This window comes from Jaculus jaculus, chromosome 16 (genome assembly GCF_020740685.1).
Source record: "Jaculus jaculus isolate mJacJac1 chromosome 16, mJacJac1.mat.Y.cur, whole genome shotgun sequence".
Classification (NCBI taxonomy): Eukaryota; Metazoa; Chordata; class Mammalia; order Rodentia; family Dipodidae; genus Jaculus; species Jaculus jaculus.
This window is the reverse complement of record NC_059117.1, coordinates 59,115,103-59,133,619: the sequence shown is the minus strand read 5'-3', so window position 1 is coordinate 59,133,619 and position 18,517 is coordinate 59,115,103. Positions and strand designations below refer to the sequence as shown.

The 18,517-nt window shown below is 43.2% G+C and overlaps 1 protein-coding gene across 1 annotated transcript in view; it reads left to right on the top strand.

The window, feature by feature from the left end:
- Window positions 1–2,465: 2,465 nt before the first annotated feature.
- Window positions 2,466–18,517, top strand: part of Appl1 (adaptor protein, phosphotyrosine interacting with PH domain and leucine zipper 1) — a 52,079-nt gene continuing 36,027 nt past the window's right edge. Inside the window, exons 1-4 of the mRNA XM_004661307.2 lie at window positions 2,466–2,542; window positions 8,366–8,464; window positions 11,304–11,363; window positions 14,027–14,098. Of these exons, the coding sequence (XP_004661364.1) occupies window positions 2,489–2,542; window positions 8,366–8,464; window positions 11,304–11,363; window positions 14,027–14,098 (285 nt within the window). The 5' untranslated portion in view covers window positions 2,466–2,488. The remainder of the gene's footprint in view (window positions 2,543–8,365; window positions 8,465–11,303; window positions 11,364–14,026; window positions 14,099–18,517) is intronic.

The following is an 18,517-nucleotide window of genomic DNA, read 5'->3' as shown; positions in this document are numbered from 1 at the left end:
ATGACCCTTCTCCCTCCAGATTGCTGGGATTATAGGTGTGAGCTACCACACTCAGTTGCATCCTTACTTTTTTTTTTTTTCCCCAGGTAGGATTTCACTCTAGCCCAGGCTGACCTAGAATTCACTATGTAGCCTCAGCATGGACTCAAACTCACAGCGATTCTCCTACCTTTGCCTCCCACTCTCAGGTGCTGGGATTAAAGGTATGTGCCACCACATCTGGCTGTGGGCTTTCCTGGCTGGAAAGATGGCCCAGAGGTTAAGGTGCTTGCCTGCAAAACCTAAGAACCCGAGTTTGATTCCCCAACACCCAGGGAAAGCCAGATGCACAAAGTGGCACGGGTATCTGGAATTCATTTGCAGTGGCTGAAGGCCCTGATACACCTATCCTCTCTGCTTGCAAATAAATAAAAAATAATAAAAAAATTTGCTGTGTATGGTGGTCCATACCTTTAATCCTAGCACTCAGGAGGCAGAGGTAGGAGGATCAGCGTGAGTTCAAGGCCACCCTGAAACTACACAGTGAATTCCAGGTCAGCCTGGGCTAGAACAAAGCCCTACTTTGAAAAAAAATTTTTTTCCATAATATGTATAAGAAATATGGAGGTCACATAGTGCCTGACACTACCTACACAAGACCATCATAAGAGGAGGAAAAGATCATGACATCAAAATTACAGAGAGACTGATTGAGAAGGGGAGGGGTTATGATGGAGAATGGAATTTCAAAGAGGAAAGTGGGGGGGGAGGAAGGGTATTACCATGGGACATTTTTTATAATCATGGAAAATGTTAATAAAAATTGAGAAAAAAAAAAGAAATATGGAGGTCATAATCTTGGGACATCAAGCTTCAAGACGAGGTAAAACTAATGACTTAACAACAAATTCACAGTCTTGTAACTGAGTATACGATATCCAAGTGTCCAGGAAAATGGTTTGGAGGGCTGGGAATATGGCTCTCCAGTTAAAGGCAAAGCCTGCCTGCCTGGGTTCAATTCCCCACCATCCACTTAAAGCAAGATGTCCAAAGGATGCATGCATCAGGTGTGTGTTTGCAAGGGCTGGAGGACCTGAGCAGCCTTTCTTTCTTTCCCTTCCTCCCTCCCTTCTTTCATTATTTCTTTCAATATATTTTATGTATTTGAGTTACAGCAAGAGAGAGAGAGAGAGAGAGAAAGATGCAGATATAGAAAAAATGGGTGTACTAGGGTCTCCAACCACTGCAAACGAACTCCAGATGCATATGTCACCTTGCCCACCGGGCTTATCTGGGCCCTGGGGAGTTGAACCTGGGCACTTTGGCTTTGCAGGCAAGTGCCTTAACCACTAAGCCATCTCTCCAGCACATCTTTCTGTGTTTTTAAAAATTTTTTTTTATTTGCAAGCAGAGAAATTCAGAGAGAGAAAGAGAGGAAGAAAGAGAAAGACAGAGAGGAGGAAAGAGAGTGAGAGTATGGGTGTACTAGGGCCTCCAGCCACTGCAAACAAACTCCACATGCATGCACCACTTTGTGCATCTGGCTGTATATAGGCACTGGGGAATTGAACCTGGGTCTCTATGCTTTGCAAGCAAGTTCCTTAACCTCTGGGCCATCTCTCCAGCCTTCTACACATGTTTTTAAAGATGATTTCGAATCTACTGTCCACAAGTGTACCAGGAAGTTCTGCGAAAGCTACAACTTGCCATTTCGCAGACTTGTGTTTCAGGCAGGACTGCTTTGCTGGAGTCGAGGCCGAGTTGGAAGGTTATAATTAGTGGAAACCAAAGCTCCCACAGCAGGGAATTTATTTTTCCCCCAACGTGGCTGACGACATATACTGCAGAAGTAAACACTCTCAAATGCCCCAGTGCCTCTCTCTCAAATCTTAAGAAAAAAAAAAGGGGGGGGGGAAGGGCTGAATAGAGGGCTTATTGGTTAAGGCACTTGCCTGCAAAGGCAAAGGACCCAAGTTCGATTTCCCAGAACCCACGTAAAGCCAGATGCGCAAGGAGTTGCATGCATCTGGAGTTCCTTCGTTTGCAGCGGCTGGAGGTCCTGGCGCGCCCATTCTCTCTCTCAAATAAATAGGGGTTAAAAATATATTTTTAAAAACTTCCCCAGCATCATCACTTCGAGGTGGGCAGGGGATAACCGCGCCCGCCAACGTGACATAGACACTCCCAGGTCACTTATTCCTCAGATGCGCGCGCACCGGCCAGCAGTTTGTAGACCCAGCGCCCGTCTGGGCCACGGTCGGGCGCTGTGAGAAGCACCTCACCCTCCTCCCGCAGAATTGACGGACGTCTCGGCGAACCAATGAGCGCACGCGGAGGCGGGGCTTACGGGCCGGGGCGGGGGGCGGGATTTCCCGCGCGCAGCGGCCGCCGGGGGCTCCAGGCTAGGGCGGCGCGGGCGGCGTCGGCAGCGCCGGGGAGAGGGAGAGAGGACGGGCCCCGGGTCAGCTGCTGTACGGGCGGGCGGGCGGGTGCGAGTCCCTTCGCCACGATGCCGGGGATCGACAAGCTCCCCATCGAGGAGACCCTGGAGGACAGCCCGCAGGTGAGGCGCGGCGCTGGGCGGGCGGGCGGGCCTGGCGCGGCCAACCCGGCCCTAAGTGGTCGCTGCGGCCCGTGTGTCCCCGCCCCGAGCCGGGCTGGAGGCCCGTGAGGACCAGGCCGCGGCCCCGCGGACGGACACCACCCAGCCTCCGTCGCCGCCGCCTCCTCTCTCTCTCTCTCTCTAGGGCCCGGCGCGCACGCACGTCCCAGTGTCCTCATTGGACGGAAAGGGCTGTTTGAGTCGCAGTGATAGGTGCTAAGTCCTCATCTTGGGCTGTCCGAGGTTGGGGTGGGGGGACGGGGACAGGACACCGGTGGTCCCGGGGAGGGGTGTTGGAGGCTCGGCTCGCTCGGAAGGAAATGGATAGGTTGTCTTCGGGGAGGCGCGGGGATGTCCGGAGCTTGCGCGCTGGGTGCACGCCGAGGGCGTGGGGTCGAGGCCCGCGGCTGTCACTCGGGCTGTGCGGGGGGAGGGGGTGATGCGATGATGACGGACGCGATGCGGTGATGGACGGAGCCTCTCCGGGCCGACTTGGCCCGCATGGATTCATCAAAATGAAAGCCCCATGCTGTTGGGTTTCGGGCCTCGAGGATGTTGCTTGCTGGGGTGGGGTTGTTCTCAGCAGCCTAGCTTGAGACAGCCTTGGGAAATGTCTCCGCGTAGTATTTCCTTGGGACTGGATGGAATCGGCTGCATTCAAACACGGTGTTGGTGGATGCATTTGACGTGGGTGAACTTCATCCCAGTGCCAAGAGAAACGCTGTTGTTGTTGGTGTTCTGAAAACATTCACCTGAGAAATGTAACAGCTCATATTGTTTGTATTTGTATAGTTTAATATGTCTATCCCCCTCCCCTTACAAAACAAAAACAAAAACAAGAGCAGAAAGGCCCAGGTCCTCTTTTCCTGGAAGGCACTTAGGGCGTGGATTTTGAGCCGGTTTTCAGTGCCAAGTTGAAATTGGGCTCTGATTGTAGAACTGATTTGTTGGTCAAGCTGAAAGTTATCTTTACAGAGCAGTTGCTTGCTGCTAATGTACTCCTATCAGCCTCTACTGACAAAGAGAAGCACGTGTTTGGTTTATCCAGGTCAAAAATAACTTCCTCCCTATAGTTACGTTGTTTTGTTTGTTTCACATGATCCGTCATAATTTTGCAGATTTTATCAACGTTGTCATTTTACTTTTTTTTCCTGTAAGACCCAATAAGCTGCCTTTACTTCTTTTTAAAATATTTTATTTATTTATTTGGGAGTGGGGTGGGCATGCCAGGGCATCCAGCCACTGTAAAAGAACTCTGGATACATGGGCCATGTGCATCTGGCTTATGTGGGTCCTGGAGATTTGAACCTGGGTCCTTTGGCTTTGTAGGCAAGTGCCTTAACCATTAAGCCATCTCTCCAGCCCTGTCTTCACTTCTTTTACTTGGCCTGTTTTTATAACCCATCAAGACTATAAATAGAATGGGCTGTATAGTGGCCTATCCATGACTTTTGAACTTTTTCACATGATTAGTTTATAACTAGAGAATTAGGTATGTGTGTGTGTTGGCTTTTTTTAAAAATTCATTTATTAGAGACAGACAGAGAGTGAGTGAGTGAGAATGGGCACACCAGGGCCTTTAGCCACTACAAACGAACTCCAGTTGCATGTGCCACCATGTGCATCTGGCTTACATGGGACTGGAGAATTGAACCTGGGTCCTTAGGCCATGCAGGCATGTGCCTTAACCGCTAAGCCATCTCTCCAGCCCCCTTGTTTTGCATTTTAATCTTATATTTATTTATTTGAGAGTGGGGGACAGAAGCAGGTAGAGGGAAGGAGAGAGGGAGGCAGAGAGAGGAGAGAGAGAGAGAGAGAGAGAGAGAGAATGGTGTGCCAGGGCCTCTAGCCACTGCAAACAAACTCCAGACACATACGCTACTTAGTGCATCTAACTCTATGTGAGCGCTGGGGAATTGAAGCCAGGCTATCCGGCTTTGTAAGTAAGCACTTTTAACCACTGAACCATTGGCTCCAGCCCCAGTGTTGGCATTTTGACAGTCTTTATAGCCCAGGTGTATTCTAATGTAATAGAGATTATATTTTCATTGTGCTTTTTACTTAGCATTACAACTTAGATACATTCTAAATTAAAAATTTCAAAACTGGGCTGGAGAGATGGCTCAGTGGTTAAGGTATTTGTCTGCAGAGCCTAACCACTGGAGTTCGATTCCCCAGTGCCCTTGTAAACCAGATGCACAGGGTGGTACATGCATCTAGAGTTTGTTTGCAGTGGCTAGAGGCCCTACGACACCCATACATTCTCATTCTCATTCTCTCTTTCTTCTGGGTGTGGTGCATGCTTTTAATCCCAGCATTAGGGAGGCAGGGGTCGGAAGATCTCTGTGAGTTCGAGGCTAGCCTAAGACTACACAGTGAATTTCAGGTCAGTCTGAGGTAGAATGAGACCCTACCTCAAAAAGCAAACAAAAACGGCTGGAGGGATGGCTTAGTGGTTAAGGCGTTTGCCTGCAAAGCCAAAGGACCCAGGTTTGATTCCCCAGGACCCACATTAACCAGATGCACAAGGGGGCTGCACATGTCAGGAGTTCATTTGCAGTGACTGGAGGCCCTGGTGTGCCCATTCTCCCCCCCCCCCCACTTGCTCTGTCAAATAAATAAATAAAATTCTAAAAAAAAACAAAAAAAATTCAAAACTGCATATTTTCTTTGCTAACTTAACAGACCATTTCTTTCTTGTTTTCTGAGAGGAACTCTTTCCTTTTATTATATATTTGCAAAGAGAGAATATGAATATGAATGGACTGGAGGCACTAGGATTTCTTGCTACTGCAAATGAACTTCAGATGCATGCAATACATACCCCACTTCATGCATCTGGCTTTACGTGGATGTTGGGGAATCAAATTTCAGCTATCAGGCTTTGCAAGGAAGCACCTTCAAGCAACTGAGCCATCTCTCCAGGATCCCAGAGAGGAACTCTTGTGTGTTGTTTAAGCTAGCTTGGGAGATCCTCCTACCTCAGCCTCCCAAATGCTAGAACTAGAGATATGAGCCACCATGCTCAGATTTCTACATTTTAAACTAGTACCTTGGGGAATGGGAGTGAAGTAATAGAGTGAAAAAGATTCTGTCAGATTTAGCCTGCACTTCAGAAGCTGAAGTAGGAGAATCACTGTGACTTCAAGCCCAGTCTGGGCTACAGGGTAAGTTCCATGTCAGCTTGGTTAGAGTGAGGTCCTATCTCAAAAAAAAAAAAAAAAAAAAAAAAAACCCAAAAAAACAAACTTGGCTGGAGAAATAAATGGCTTAGTGGTTAAGGCTCTTTCCTGCAAAGCCTAACAACCAGAGTTCAGTTCCCCAGTACCTACTTAAAGTGAGATACACAAAATGGTGCGTGCATCTGTAGTACATTTGCAGTGGCTAGAGGCCCTGGTGCACCCATTCTGTCTCTTTTCTGTCTCTCTGCTTGCAAATAAATAAATACTAAAAACAAAAAATGAAAAACTAATAACAAAAAATGTGTGTGTTCATCCTTTAGATTTCAAGTTTCAGTTATATCCTACTTTTAAAACAATGTGGCTATGATGCCTGTTTTTAGGTGTTTTTTTTTGTTGTTGTTGTTGTTTGTTTGTTTTTGGAGATAGGTTTTCATTTTAGTCCAGGCTGACCTGGCATTCACTATGTAGTCTCAGGGTGGCCTGGAACTCCTGGTGATCCTCTTACCTCTGCCTCCCAAGTGTTGGGATTAAAGGTGTGCGCCACCATGTCAGGTTTAGTTTTGTTTTTTTTTTTTTAATATATATTTTATTTGAAAGAGTGAGAGAGGTAGGTGGGGAGGAAGAGATAGAGAGAATGTGCCCATCAGGGCTTCCAGCCACTACAAATGAACTCCAGATGCATATGCCACTTTATGCATCTGGCTTTATGTGGGTACTGGGGAATTGAACCTGGGTTCTTTGGCTTCACAGGCAAGTGTCTTAACTACTAAGCCATCTCTTCAGCTGTTTTTAGTTATCTTAATTTTTTTTTTAATTTATTTGCAAGCAGAGAGAGAGAAGGAGACAGATGAATGTGCGAGGGCCTCTAGATGCATGTGCCCCTTTGTGCATCTGGCTTTACGTGGGTACTAGGGAATTGAACTCAGGTTGTTAGGATTTGTAGGCAAGTGCCTTAACCGCCAAGTCATCTCTCCAGTCCTGTTCTTAGGGTTTTTTAAAAAATTATTTGTTTACTTTTATTTATTTATTTGGGAGTGACAGAGAGAAAGAGGGAGAGAGGAGGGGGGAGAGGGAGAGAATGGGCATGCCAGGGCCACCAGCCACTGCAAACGAACTCCATATGCATGCGCCCCTTTATGCATCTGGCTAACATAGGTCCTGGGGAATCAAGCCTCCAACCAGGGTCCTTAGGCTTCACAGGCAAGTGCTTAACTGCTAAGCCACGTCTCCAGCCTGGTTCTTAGTTTTAATTACAGATTTTTTTTTTATTCATAAAAGCCTAACTTTATTGGTCCTCTAAAGTTTATTTACTGGCTTACTAGTTCATAAATATTCACTTTTGTTGTTTCTCCTAAAGTTAGTGTGATGTAGTTAGAAAATACTTCTTTTTAAATATTATATATATATATATGTTTATTTTTATTTATTTGAGAGCAACAGAGAGAGAAAGAGGGAGAGAGAGAGAGAGAGAGAGAGAGAGAGAGAGAGAATGGGCATGCCAGGGCTTCCAGTCACTGCAAACGAACTCCAGATGCGTGTGCCCCCTTGGGCATCTGGCTAATGTGGGTTCTGGGGAATGGAGCCTTGAACTGGGGTCCTTAGGCTTCACAGGCAAGTGCTTAACCATTAAGCCATTTCTCCAGCCCTCTTTTTAAATATTTATTATTACTATTATTTTTGTTTTCTTGAGGTAGGGTCTCACTCTAGCTCAGGCTGACTTGGAATTCACTCTGTAGTCTCAGGATAGCCTTGAACTCATGGCGATCCTCTATCTCTGCCTCCAGAGTGCTGGGATTAAAGGTGTGCACCACCATGCCTGGTTTAAATACTTACTTATTTGAGAGAGAGAGAGGGAGAGAATGGGCATGCTAGGGCCACCGGCTACTATAAACAAACTCCAGACACATGTGCCACATTGTGCATCTGGCTTTATGTGAGTCCTAGAGAATCGAACCTGGGTCCTTCAATTGCTAAGCCTCTCTCCAGCCCTAGAAAATACTTTTTTGTTTTTATTTTTCAAGGTAGGGTCTAGCTGTAGCCCAGGCTGACCTGAAATTCACTCAGTAGTCTCAGGGTAGCCCTGAACTCACAGCAGTCCTCCTACTTCTGCCTCCCAAATGCTGGGATAAAAGGCATGCACCATCATGTTCAGCTGAAAATACTTTAAAAAATTATTATTATTATTTATTTATTTGAGAGAACAAGCAAGAGAGAGAGAAATAGGCAGAGAGAGAGAAAAAGAGAGAGAGAGATGGACTGACACACAGAGAGAATGGGTGCACCAAGGCCTTTTGCCAATGCAAACAAACTCCATATGCATGTGCCCCTTGTGCATCTGGCTTACGTGGGTCCTGGGGAATTGAACCTGGCTCCTTTGGCTTTGCAGGCAAGTGCCTTAACCGCTAAGCCATCTCTCTAGCCCCCAAAATACTTTTTTAATGAAGTAAAACTGAGAACAAACCCCTCAACTTCTTGGTGTTAACTGTCAAAAGAAATAGATTAAAACTTAGAATTATTAGGGCTGTATTATTTTGGAATTTTTGCTATTAGAAAAAATGTTTTTACTGATTAACATGCACTTTCTTGATTTTATTTTACACAGACAAGGTCTTTACTGGGTGTCTTTGAAGAAGATGCTACTGCTATTTCCAACTATATGAACCAGTTGTATCAAGCTATGCATCGGATTTATGATGCACAGGTAATAAGCCAAGGGCTAATGTAGTACTGTGTAAGAATGAGCCTTTCAAAAAGTATTTTAAATATTTTTATTTATTTATTTGAGAGAGAGGAAGAGGCAGATAGAGAGAATGGACATGCCAGGGCCTCTAGCCACTGTAAGCAGACTCCAGATGCATGTGTCACCTTGTGCATCTGGCTAATGTGGATACTGGGGACTCAAACCTGGCATCATAGGCAAGCACCTTAACTGGTCAGCCATTTCTCTAGCCCAAGAGTGAGTTTTGAAGCCTTGTGAGAATAGAGGTAATGTCTGTGTGGCTTGCTGGCACCTGGCCCTTTTTGGGCCCATAGTGATAGTATTTGTTGGAAAGATGAAGGAAAACTACCTCATATCACAGAACTTACATTTCATTTATGGTTTATGTCACTACAAAAGTAACAACACCAACTGTCTGTCTCCCCACATATAATGAGACTTTATTATTGAAACTGAAGGGTAGTGGTTTGACTGAAAACTGACCCCTGTTGTCATTAGTGTATTTCTTAATCATGCCCTGAATTTTATGGAGTCATCTCCTCCTTTTGAGTAGAGGCTTTGGAAGTACTTGCCACTCTCTAGTTAGTTGAAGGTAATAAAAATTAGGTATAGTTCTGGGGTATATTTAAGAAAGTTATGACTAGATTTTTCTTGCATATTAGTCATACAGTTTTAGGCTATATTTGCATAATTTAGTTGTAAGCTTTAACAGCAACCTTGGATTCTATTGATAAACTTTATTTGGAATTAGTTAAGTGTATGTTTCATTTTTTTCTTATTTTCTCCTCTTTCTGGACTCATATTTTTGTATGTACTTAAAAGTTGCTATGATAATTTTAAAGTCTTCCTTGAGATAGGTCTGTCAAGGCTTGACTTTTGACAGTGTTCAATCAATGCATGAGGTATTTTATTGTATTCATGACTGAAAAATGCTTTGAAGTCATAAAAAACTTTTCTTATGACTATGTTGTTGTGTTATGACCTATGTTAAACACATACACATTTAAAAAATGTTTTCATTACTTATTTGCTAGCACAGAGAGGGAGAGACTGGGTGCATCAGGGCCTTTAGCCACTGAAAATGAACTCCAGAAGCATGTACTACTTTGTTCATCTGGCTTTATATGGGTACTGGGGATTCAAACCTGGACAGTCAGGCTTTGCAAGCAAGTGCCTTTAACCGCTGAGCCATCTCCCAGCCCTTATTCTCCATTATTAAATATTTATACTATAGCAATACATCTAGAGAGAAATAATCAGTCATTCATGTAGAATATTAAAAAATTTTGCTGAGAGCCGGTCGTGGTGGCACATGCCTTTAATCCCAGCACTCAGGAGGTAGAGATAGGAAAACCGCTGTGAGTACAAGGCCACCCTGAGACTGCAGAGTGAGTTCCAAGTCAGCCTAGTCTAGAGTGAGACCCTGCCTTAAAAAAGGCGGGGAGGGGCTGGAGAGATGGCTTAGTGGTTAAGATGATTGTCTGCAGAGCCAAAGGACCCAGGATCAATCCCCCAGGACCCATATAAGCCATATGCACAAGGTGATGCATGCATCTGGAGTTCAATTGCAGTGGCTGGAGGCCCTGGCACACCCATTCTTTTTCTATCTGTCTCCCTTTCTTTCTCCCTCTCAAGTAAATAAAAACAAAAACAAATTAAGGTTACATAAAATTTACTTCTAGCTTTAAAAGTATGTAATAGGTAGTTTTTATTTATTTATTTGAAGGGGGGGAAGAGAGAAAGAAAGAGAGAGAGAGAGAACGAAAGGAAGAAAGAAAGAAAGAAAGAAAGAAAGGCAGACAGATAGAGAGACAGAGAGAATGGCCATGCCAGGGCCTCTAGCCACTACAAACTCCAGACATTAGCTTCACATTGTGCATCTGGCTTTACGTGGGTGCTGGGTTTAGACCTGGGTCCTTTGGCTTTGCAGGCAAGAACCCTAACTCCTAAGTCCTCTTTAGTCCTGTAATATTTAGTTTTTTATTGGTTTAAAAAAAAAAAGCTGGGTGTGGTGGCACACACCTTTGATCCCAGTATTTGGGAGGCTGAGGTAGGAGGGTTACTGTGAGTTCAAGCCCGGCCTGAGACTGCATAGTGAATTCCAGGTCAGCCTGGGCTAGAGTGAGACTCTACCTTGAAAAACAAAACAATAAAAATGAGTCAAAAGCACATAGCTGGATTGGAGAGATGGCTTAGTGGCTAAGGCATATGTCTATGAAGCCTAAGGACCCAGGTTCGATTCTCCAGGTCCCATGTAAGCAAGATGCACATGGTGGCACATGTGTTTGGTGTTCGTTTCCAGTGGCTAGAGACCGTGGTGCACCCATTCTCACTCTCTGTCCCTCACCTGCCCCGGTGTCTGTCTCTAATAAATAAAATAAATCTTAAAAAAAAAAAAGCACATACCTAAAGCAGGGTGTGGTGGCACACACCTGTAATCCAAACTTTTGAGAGGTGGCTGGACAATCAGGAATTAAAGACCATCTTCAACTATGTAGCAAATTGGAGTCCAGTCTGGGCTCCAGGAGATCCTATCTAAAAAAACATCCCATCAATCAAATCAAAGCACTTACCTGGAACGTTGTTGAATGCTTTGACAGTGTCTCCTGGTTGACTTCCTCTGAGACATGTTCATGGTTGTTCCTTTTTCAGTGATGAGGATTTTGGCAAACAGACTATATAGTATAAAATAATAGTAACTGAAAGTGGTCTAAGTAGCATTAATTAAATGTTTTTCTTAATCAGCAGTGTGTTCATTTTACCACTGAGCATTACCCCTAGTCAATATGTAATTCTAGTGCTAATCTTTTTTTTTTCTTAGAATGAATTAAGTGCAGCAACACACCTGACTTCGAAACTTTTAAAAGAATATGAAAAACAGGTATGTATATCAAAGTTTTTTAAAATTTTATTTTATTTTTTATCTTTTCGCAATTTTTATTAACATTTTCCATGATTATAAAAAATAGCCCATGGTAATACCCTCCCCCCCACACACTTTCCCCTTTGAAATTCCATTCTCCATCATATTACCTCCCCATTTCAATCATTCTACTTATATATATATAATACCAACCTAGTAAGTACCCTCCTCCCTTCCTTTCTCTTCCCTTTATATCTCCTTTTTAACTTAACTGGCCTCTGCTACTAAGTATTTTCCTTCTCACACAGAAGCCCAATCATCTGTAGCTAGGATCCACATATGAGGGAGAACATGTGGCTCTTGGCTTTCTGGGCCTGGGTTACCTCACTTAGTATAATCCTTTCCAGATCCATCCATTTTTATGCAAATTGCATAACTTCATTTTTCTTTACCACTCAGTAGAACTCCATTGTATAAATGTGCCATATCTTCATTATCCACTCATCAGTTGAGGGACATTTAGGCTGGTTCCATTTCCTAGCTATTCTAAATTGAGCAGCAATAAACATGGTTGAGCACGTACTTCTAAGGAAATGAGATGAGTCCTTAGGATATATGCCTAGGAGTGCTATAGCTGGGTCATATGGTATATATCAAAGTTTGTTTTTTTTTTTGATTTTTCGAGGTAGGGTCTCACTCTAGCCCAGGCTGACCTGGAATTCACTATGGAGTCTCAGGGTGGCCTCGAACTCATGGCAATTCTCCTACCTCTGCCTCCCGAGTGCTGGGATTAAAGGCGTGCGCCACCACGCCCGGCTATATCAAAGTTTTAAAGGATACTATTAACATACAGTGATATATTTGTATAGATATCTTTCTTTTTTATATTTGTATACATAGGAATCAGGAATCATTTTAATTTTTTAATGTGTGTGTGCATGCATGCTGGTGCACATGTGTATATAGAGGTCAAAAGCTCACCTCAGATGTCATTCTTTTTTTTAAAGTTATTTATTTTAAAGTGACAGAGAAAGAGGCAGATAGAGAGAGAGAGAATGGGTGCGCCAGGGCCTCTAGCCACTGCAAATGAACTCCAGATACGTGCACCCCTTGTGCATCTGGCTAATGTTGGTCCTGGGGAATCCAGCCTTGAATCTGGGTCCTCAGGCTTCACAGGCAAGCGCTTAACTGCTAAGCCATCTCTCCAGCCCTCAGATGTCATTCTTCAGAAATGCCACCCACCATCTTTTTAACAGGGTATTCCATTGCCCTGGAGTTTGCCTATTAGGTTTGACTGACTGGCCAGCAAGCCCCAGGCCTCTGTATCTCCAATGCTGAGATTGCAAGTGCTTGTTATCAAGCCTCCTGCTGTTTTCACATGGGTTTTGAGGATCAAAGCCAGGTCTTCTTGTTTGTAAGGCAAGCATTTTACTGACTGAAATCTCTCCCCAACTTCTCGTAAAGATTCTTCTTTTTTTTTAAAGATTTATTTTCAATATTTTAAAATATTTTAATTATTTGAGAGAGAGAAAGAGACAGATAAAGAGAATGGGCATGCCAGGGCCTTCAACCACTGTGAATGAACTCCAGACACACATGCTACCTTGTGCGTGGGTCCTGGAGAATCAAACCTGGGTCCTTTGGCTTTGCAGGCAAGCGCCTTAACCACCCAGCCATCTCTCCAGCCCCTCATAAGGAGTCTTTATGCTTTTTTAAAAAGCAGAAATCCACCATGTAGACTAGACTTTTCTTTTTCTCCATTCTTTTTTAAAATGTGAGAGTGAGAAAGAACTGGTGTGCCAGGGCCTCCAGCCACTGCATTCGAACTCCAGATGTGTGTGCCCTCTTGTGCGCATGTGCAATCTTGTACGCTTGCGTCACTGTGTATCTATCTGGCTTACGTGGGACCTGGAGAGTTGAACATGAGACCTTGGGCTTTGCAGCCAAGTGCCTTAACCACCAACCCATTCCTTCAGCCCCAGACTATTCCTTTTTGTTTAATTAACTTTTTATTGACAACTTCTGTGATTATAAACAATATCCCATGGTGATTCCCTCCCTCCCCCCATTTTCTACTTTGAAACTCCACTCTCCATCATGCCCCATCCCCCTCTCAATCATTCTTTGTCTTATTTTGATGTCATGATCTTTTCCCCCTATTATGATGGTCTTGTGTAGGTAGTGTCAGGCACTGTGAGGTCCCAGACTATTAAACTCGTGATCCTCCTGCCTTAGCTTTCTGTGTGATGGGATTACAAGTCGTGTACCATCGTTCGTGGTCTTTTAAGCTTTCTTGACTTCATAGAATATGCCCCTAAAATTTCACTGTTGTTTTTATGTTGAGAAAATTGTAATGATTTAATGTTAGAACAGTGATTATCTACTTGATTTTGTTTTTACAAACAAAAGAAGCTGAGACTTGTTATTGGAGGAAACTGATCTAAAAGCCAACTATTTGGACTCCCAACATGGCGTGTGTTCTTACATAATGTTAATTACTTGACAAACATTTTAAGTAATGCTTATTAATGATGACAATTATCCTATTAAAATGGTATTTTTAGAACTTGGTTAAAACTTTGGGAGTTTTCTGAAGTTACTTGAAAACAAATAGTGATGCTGTCATTCACAAAAAAACATACAGTATTGAACCTTTACCTCACGTCTGCCTGCCTTCTCAGCGCTTTCCACTGGGAGGTGATGATGAAGTTATGAGCTCAACTTTACAGCAGTTTTCAAAAGTTATAGATGAGGTAAGTGTTTATTTTAATTTGCATGAATAGATTGGCCTATAATTAAGTTGCTCAAGTTATTCAGCTTTTATAGGGTGCTTTAATAGTTATGATTATATGAGTAAAGCTCTGTTACAAAAGTTATTACAGAAAGGCCATATTCTGACATCATTATAGCTGTCTTTATAGCAGTGCTTTCTTTATTTGGTTAAAACTATTTTCCAGGAATAAGCTTACATGTTTGGACTTCCTCCATTCCAACTTAATGTGACAGTCAGTATTTTTCATTGTGTTGCTATTTTTCTTTTTCTGGTGCTGGGGAACCAGGGCCTTGAGCTAGGCAGGTCCTATCCCGCTGAGTTAGTTACAGCCTCCTTCCTGTCTCTTGATGTAAAGGCAGAGGTGTGTGATGCTGTGGACTGTCTCTAGACCCCTGTCCTTCCTGTCTCTTGTGCAGGCAGAGATTATTGACACTGTGGGCTGTCTCTAAATTCCTTGTCCTTCCTATCAGCTGATGTATAGGCAGAGATGAGTGATGCTGTGGGCTGTCTCTAGGCCCCCTGTTATTTCTGTCTCTTGATATACAGGCAGAGATGAGTGATGCTGTGGGCTGTCTCTAGACTCCCTGTCCTTCCTGTCTCTTGATGTACAGGCAGAGATGTGTGACACTGTGGGCTGTCTCTAGATTCCCTGTCCTTCCTGTGACTTGATGTACAGGCAGAGATGAGTGATGCTGTGGGCTGTCTTCTGGCCTTCTATGATTACTCTTTGCCATCAAGTTAACATTTTTCTGCTCAGTCCTTATTAATCCTTTCATTCAAAACAGCCAAAGTTAAATTTCTCAAACTCTTCATCATAACAAATCTTAAACCAGAAACAAAAAGACTTAGAATGGGTGGAAAGATTTCTAAAACATTGGGAAAAAGTGCTTGCTGTGCAAGGAGTATAACATAAAGTTCGACACAGTAGCAAGCGTCTGTAATCCCAGCCCTCTTCTGGTGAGATGAGAGGCACTGATAAGAGAATCCAGGGAACTAGTAGGCAGGCTAGTGTGGCTACACAGTGGTGACCCACAAAGAGACCCTGTGTCAACCAAGATGGAAGGCGAGGCCTGAAGCCCCAAGTTGTCCTTGGACCTCCATGCCTGGTATGCGTGCATGCACACACACACACCAATTAAAAAAAAAATTAGAAGTTATGAAGAAGTAAGGTACTAAGATATATGGAGAGTTCATAATGTTCTCTGTTGTTACAGTTGAAAGCTCTTTGTGGATTTTTTTTTTTTTTTTTTTGCCCTTTCTGTGTGTATAGTTATAACACACTTTTTGCCATGCTAGGGATCCAAGTCAGGGTCTTAACACATGCTAGGAAAATTCTCAACCATTAAACTATAAATCTTAGCCCCAGTTTTTCTAATATTTCAATGTCTCATAGCAAAATATTCTAGGGTGGCTGGGGATGGTGACACACACCTTTAATTCCAGCACTTAGGAGGCAGAGGTAAAATGATTACTGTGAGTTCAAGGCCAGCCTAGAACTACAGAATGAGTTCCAGGTCAGCCTGGGCTAGAGTGAGACCTCACCTCAAAAAAGTAGAAAAAACAATCCTAGGATATCAACATACAGAAATAATATTGGATTGGGGATTTAGTTCAGTGGTAGAGTGCTTGTCTAGCCTATGCAATACCCTGGGCTGAATCCCCAGGACTACAAGTAAACCAAACCAACCAAACAAAATACCTACAGTAAATGGAATTTTTTTTTTTTTTTTTTTTTTTTCCTGAGGTAGGGTCTCACTCTGGTCCAGGCTGACCTGGAATTAACTCTGTCATCTCAGGGTGGCCTTGAACTCATGGCAATCCTCCTACCTCTGCCTCCCAAGTGCTGGGAGTAAAAGCGTGTGCCACCACGCCCGGCTCATAAATGGAATTTTTTGTTGTTTATTGTTTGTTTTCTGAGTGCTGGGATTAAAAGCATGCACCACCAAGCCTGGCACCAGCTGTTTTGTTTTTTATTTAATTTAAAAAAAACTTCGTTGGGCTGGTGAGATGGCTTAGCAGTTAAGGCACTTGCCTGCAGAGCCAAAGGACCTCGGTTCAATTTCCCAGTACCCATGTAAGCCAGATGTACAAGGTGGTGCATGCATCTGGAATTTGTTTGCAGTGGTTGGAAGTCCTGGCTTGCCCAGTTCTCTCCTCTCTCTCATTCTGCCTTTTTCCATTTCTTAAATAAATAAAAATGAGTTACTTTACAAAACCTGGTAAAATACATAGGAAGTAAACTTGGTAGTTGGGACATTTGATACACTCACAGTGTTGTCAGCTTTGGCAGTATCTAGCGCAAGAACACTTTCATCATCCACAGGAAATCTTTCTTTTCTCCTTAAGCTGTCACATCCCCTCCCCATTTTCCCAGTGCCTGGCAGTGACTGCTCCTAGCTTTCTGCCTCTGTGGATTTGCCTGTTTGTTTATTTCACATAAAAGGACCCATGTAATTTGTGGAATTTTGTATCTTCTTCCATTTAGCATTTCGTTCTGTCCATGCTGTAATGTGTGCCACCACTTCATCTCTTTGGCTGAATACATTGTATACATACCTATTTTGTCTACCCATGATGGTGTTTGATTCTTTTCCTACTTTTTTTTTTCTGGTTTTTCGAGGTAGGGGCTCACTGTGGCCCAGGTTGACCTGGAATTCACTATGGAGTCTCAGGGTGGCCTTGAACTCATGGCGATAGTCCTGTCTCTGCCTCCCAAGTGCTGGGATTAAAGGTGTGCACCACCACGCCCAGTTCTTTTCCTACCTTTTGTCTATGACTATCCCTGTATAATTTGCTTTACTTACTATTATTATTTTAATTTTTAGTTTTTCCAGGTAGGGGCTCATTCTAGCCCAGGCTGACCTGGAATTCACTATGTAGTCTCAGGGTGGCCTTGAACTCATGGCAATCCTCCCACCTCTGCCTCCCAAAGTCTGGGATTAAAGGCATGTGCCACCATACCCAGCAAGTTTAATTTTTTAAAAAAAGTTTTTTATTTCATTTATGAGAGAGAAAGAGGCAGATAGAGAGAGAAAGAGCGAGAGAATGGTGCACCAGGGCCTTCAGCTACTGCAAACAAACTAAAGACACATGTGCCACCTTGTGCATCTGGCTTATGTGGGGTCTAGGGAACCAAACGTGGGTTCTTTGACTTTGTAGGCAAGTGCCTTCATCTCTCTCCAGCCCTAAGTTTGCTTTAAAAAAAATAACACACCAGTTTTCAGTTCTTTTGGGTATATACCCAGGAGCAGGATTACTTAGTTATATGGTAATTTTATGTTTAGCTTTTTTTTTTTTTGCTTTGCTTTGTTTTATTTTGAGGTAGGATTTCACTATAGCCCATGCTGACCTGGAACTTTGTAGTCATACGCTGGGCTTGAACTCACAGCAGTTCTCCTGTTTTTGCCTCGTGAGAGTTGGGATTAAAGGCAGGCAAAAGCTGGGTGTGATGGCGCATACCTGTAATCCCAGCACTCAGGAGGCAGAGATAGGAGGATCACCATGATTTAGTTCTAGGCCACCCTGAGACTACATAGTGAACTCCAAGTCATCCTGAGCTAGAGTAAGACCCTACCTCAAAAACAAAACAAAAATATAAATAAAAACAATAACAACAAAAAGGCAAGTGGAAAAAAAAAAGGCACCCACCTATGTTTAACTTTTAGAGCAATCACCAAATTGTTTTGTATGCCTTTTGTCTTACATTCCCATGAGTAATGTAGAAAAATTCTACTTCTGCTTCCTTGCAGGCAATTTCCACTTTTTAAATATAATTTTTTTAAAAGTTACTTACTTATTTTCAAGCAGAGAGAGACTGAGGAAAAGGGACAAAGAGAGAATGGGCACACTAGGGCCTCCAGCTGCTGCAAACAAACTCCAGATGCGTGTTCCACTTTGTGCATCTGGCTTTACGTGGGTACTGGGGAATTGAACCTGAATTGTTAGGCAAGTGTCTTAACTGCTGAGCCATGTTTCCAGCCCCAGTTTTGATTTTATTTTTCAGTATAGCTGGTAAGCAGGAGTGAAGTGGTATCTTTCTATTTTTTTTTTAATTTTTATTAACATTTTCCATGATTATAAAACATATCCCATGGTAATTCCCTCCCTCCCCAACCCCACACTTTCCCATTTGAAATTCCATTCTCCATCATATTACCTCCCCATTACAATCATTGTAATTACATATATACAATATCAACCTATTAAGTATCCTCCTCTCTTCCTTTCTCTACCCTTTATGTCTCCTTTTTACCTTACTGGCCTCTGCTACTAAGTATTTTCATTCTCACACAGAAGCCCAGTCATCTGTAGCTAGGATCCACATATGAGAGAGAACATGTGGCGCTTGGCTTTCTGGGCCTGGGTTACCTCACTTAGTATAATACTTTCCAGGTCCATT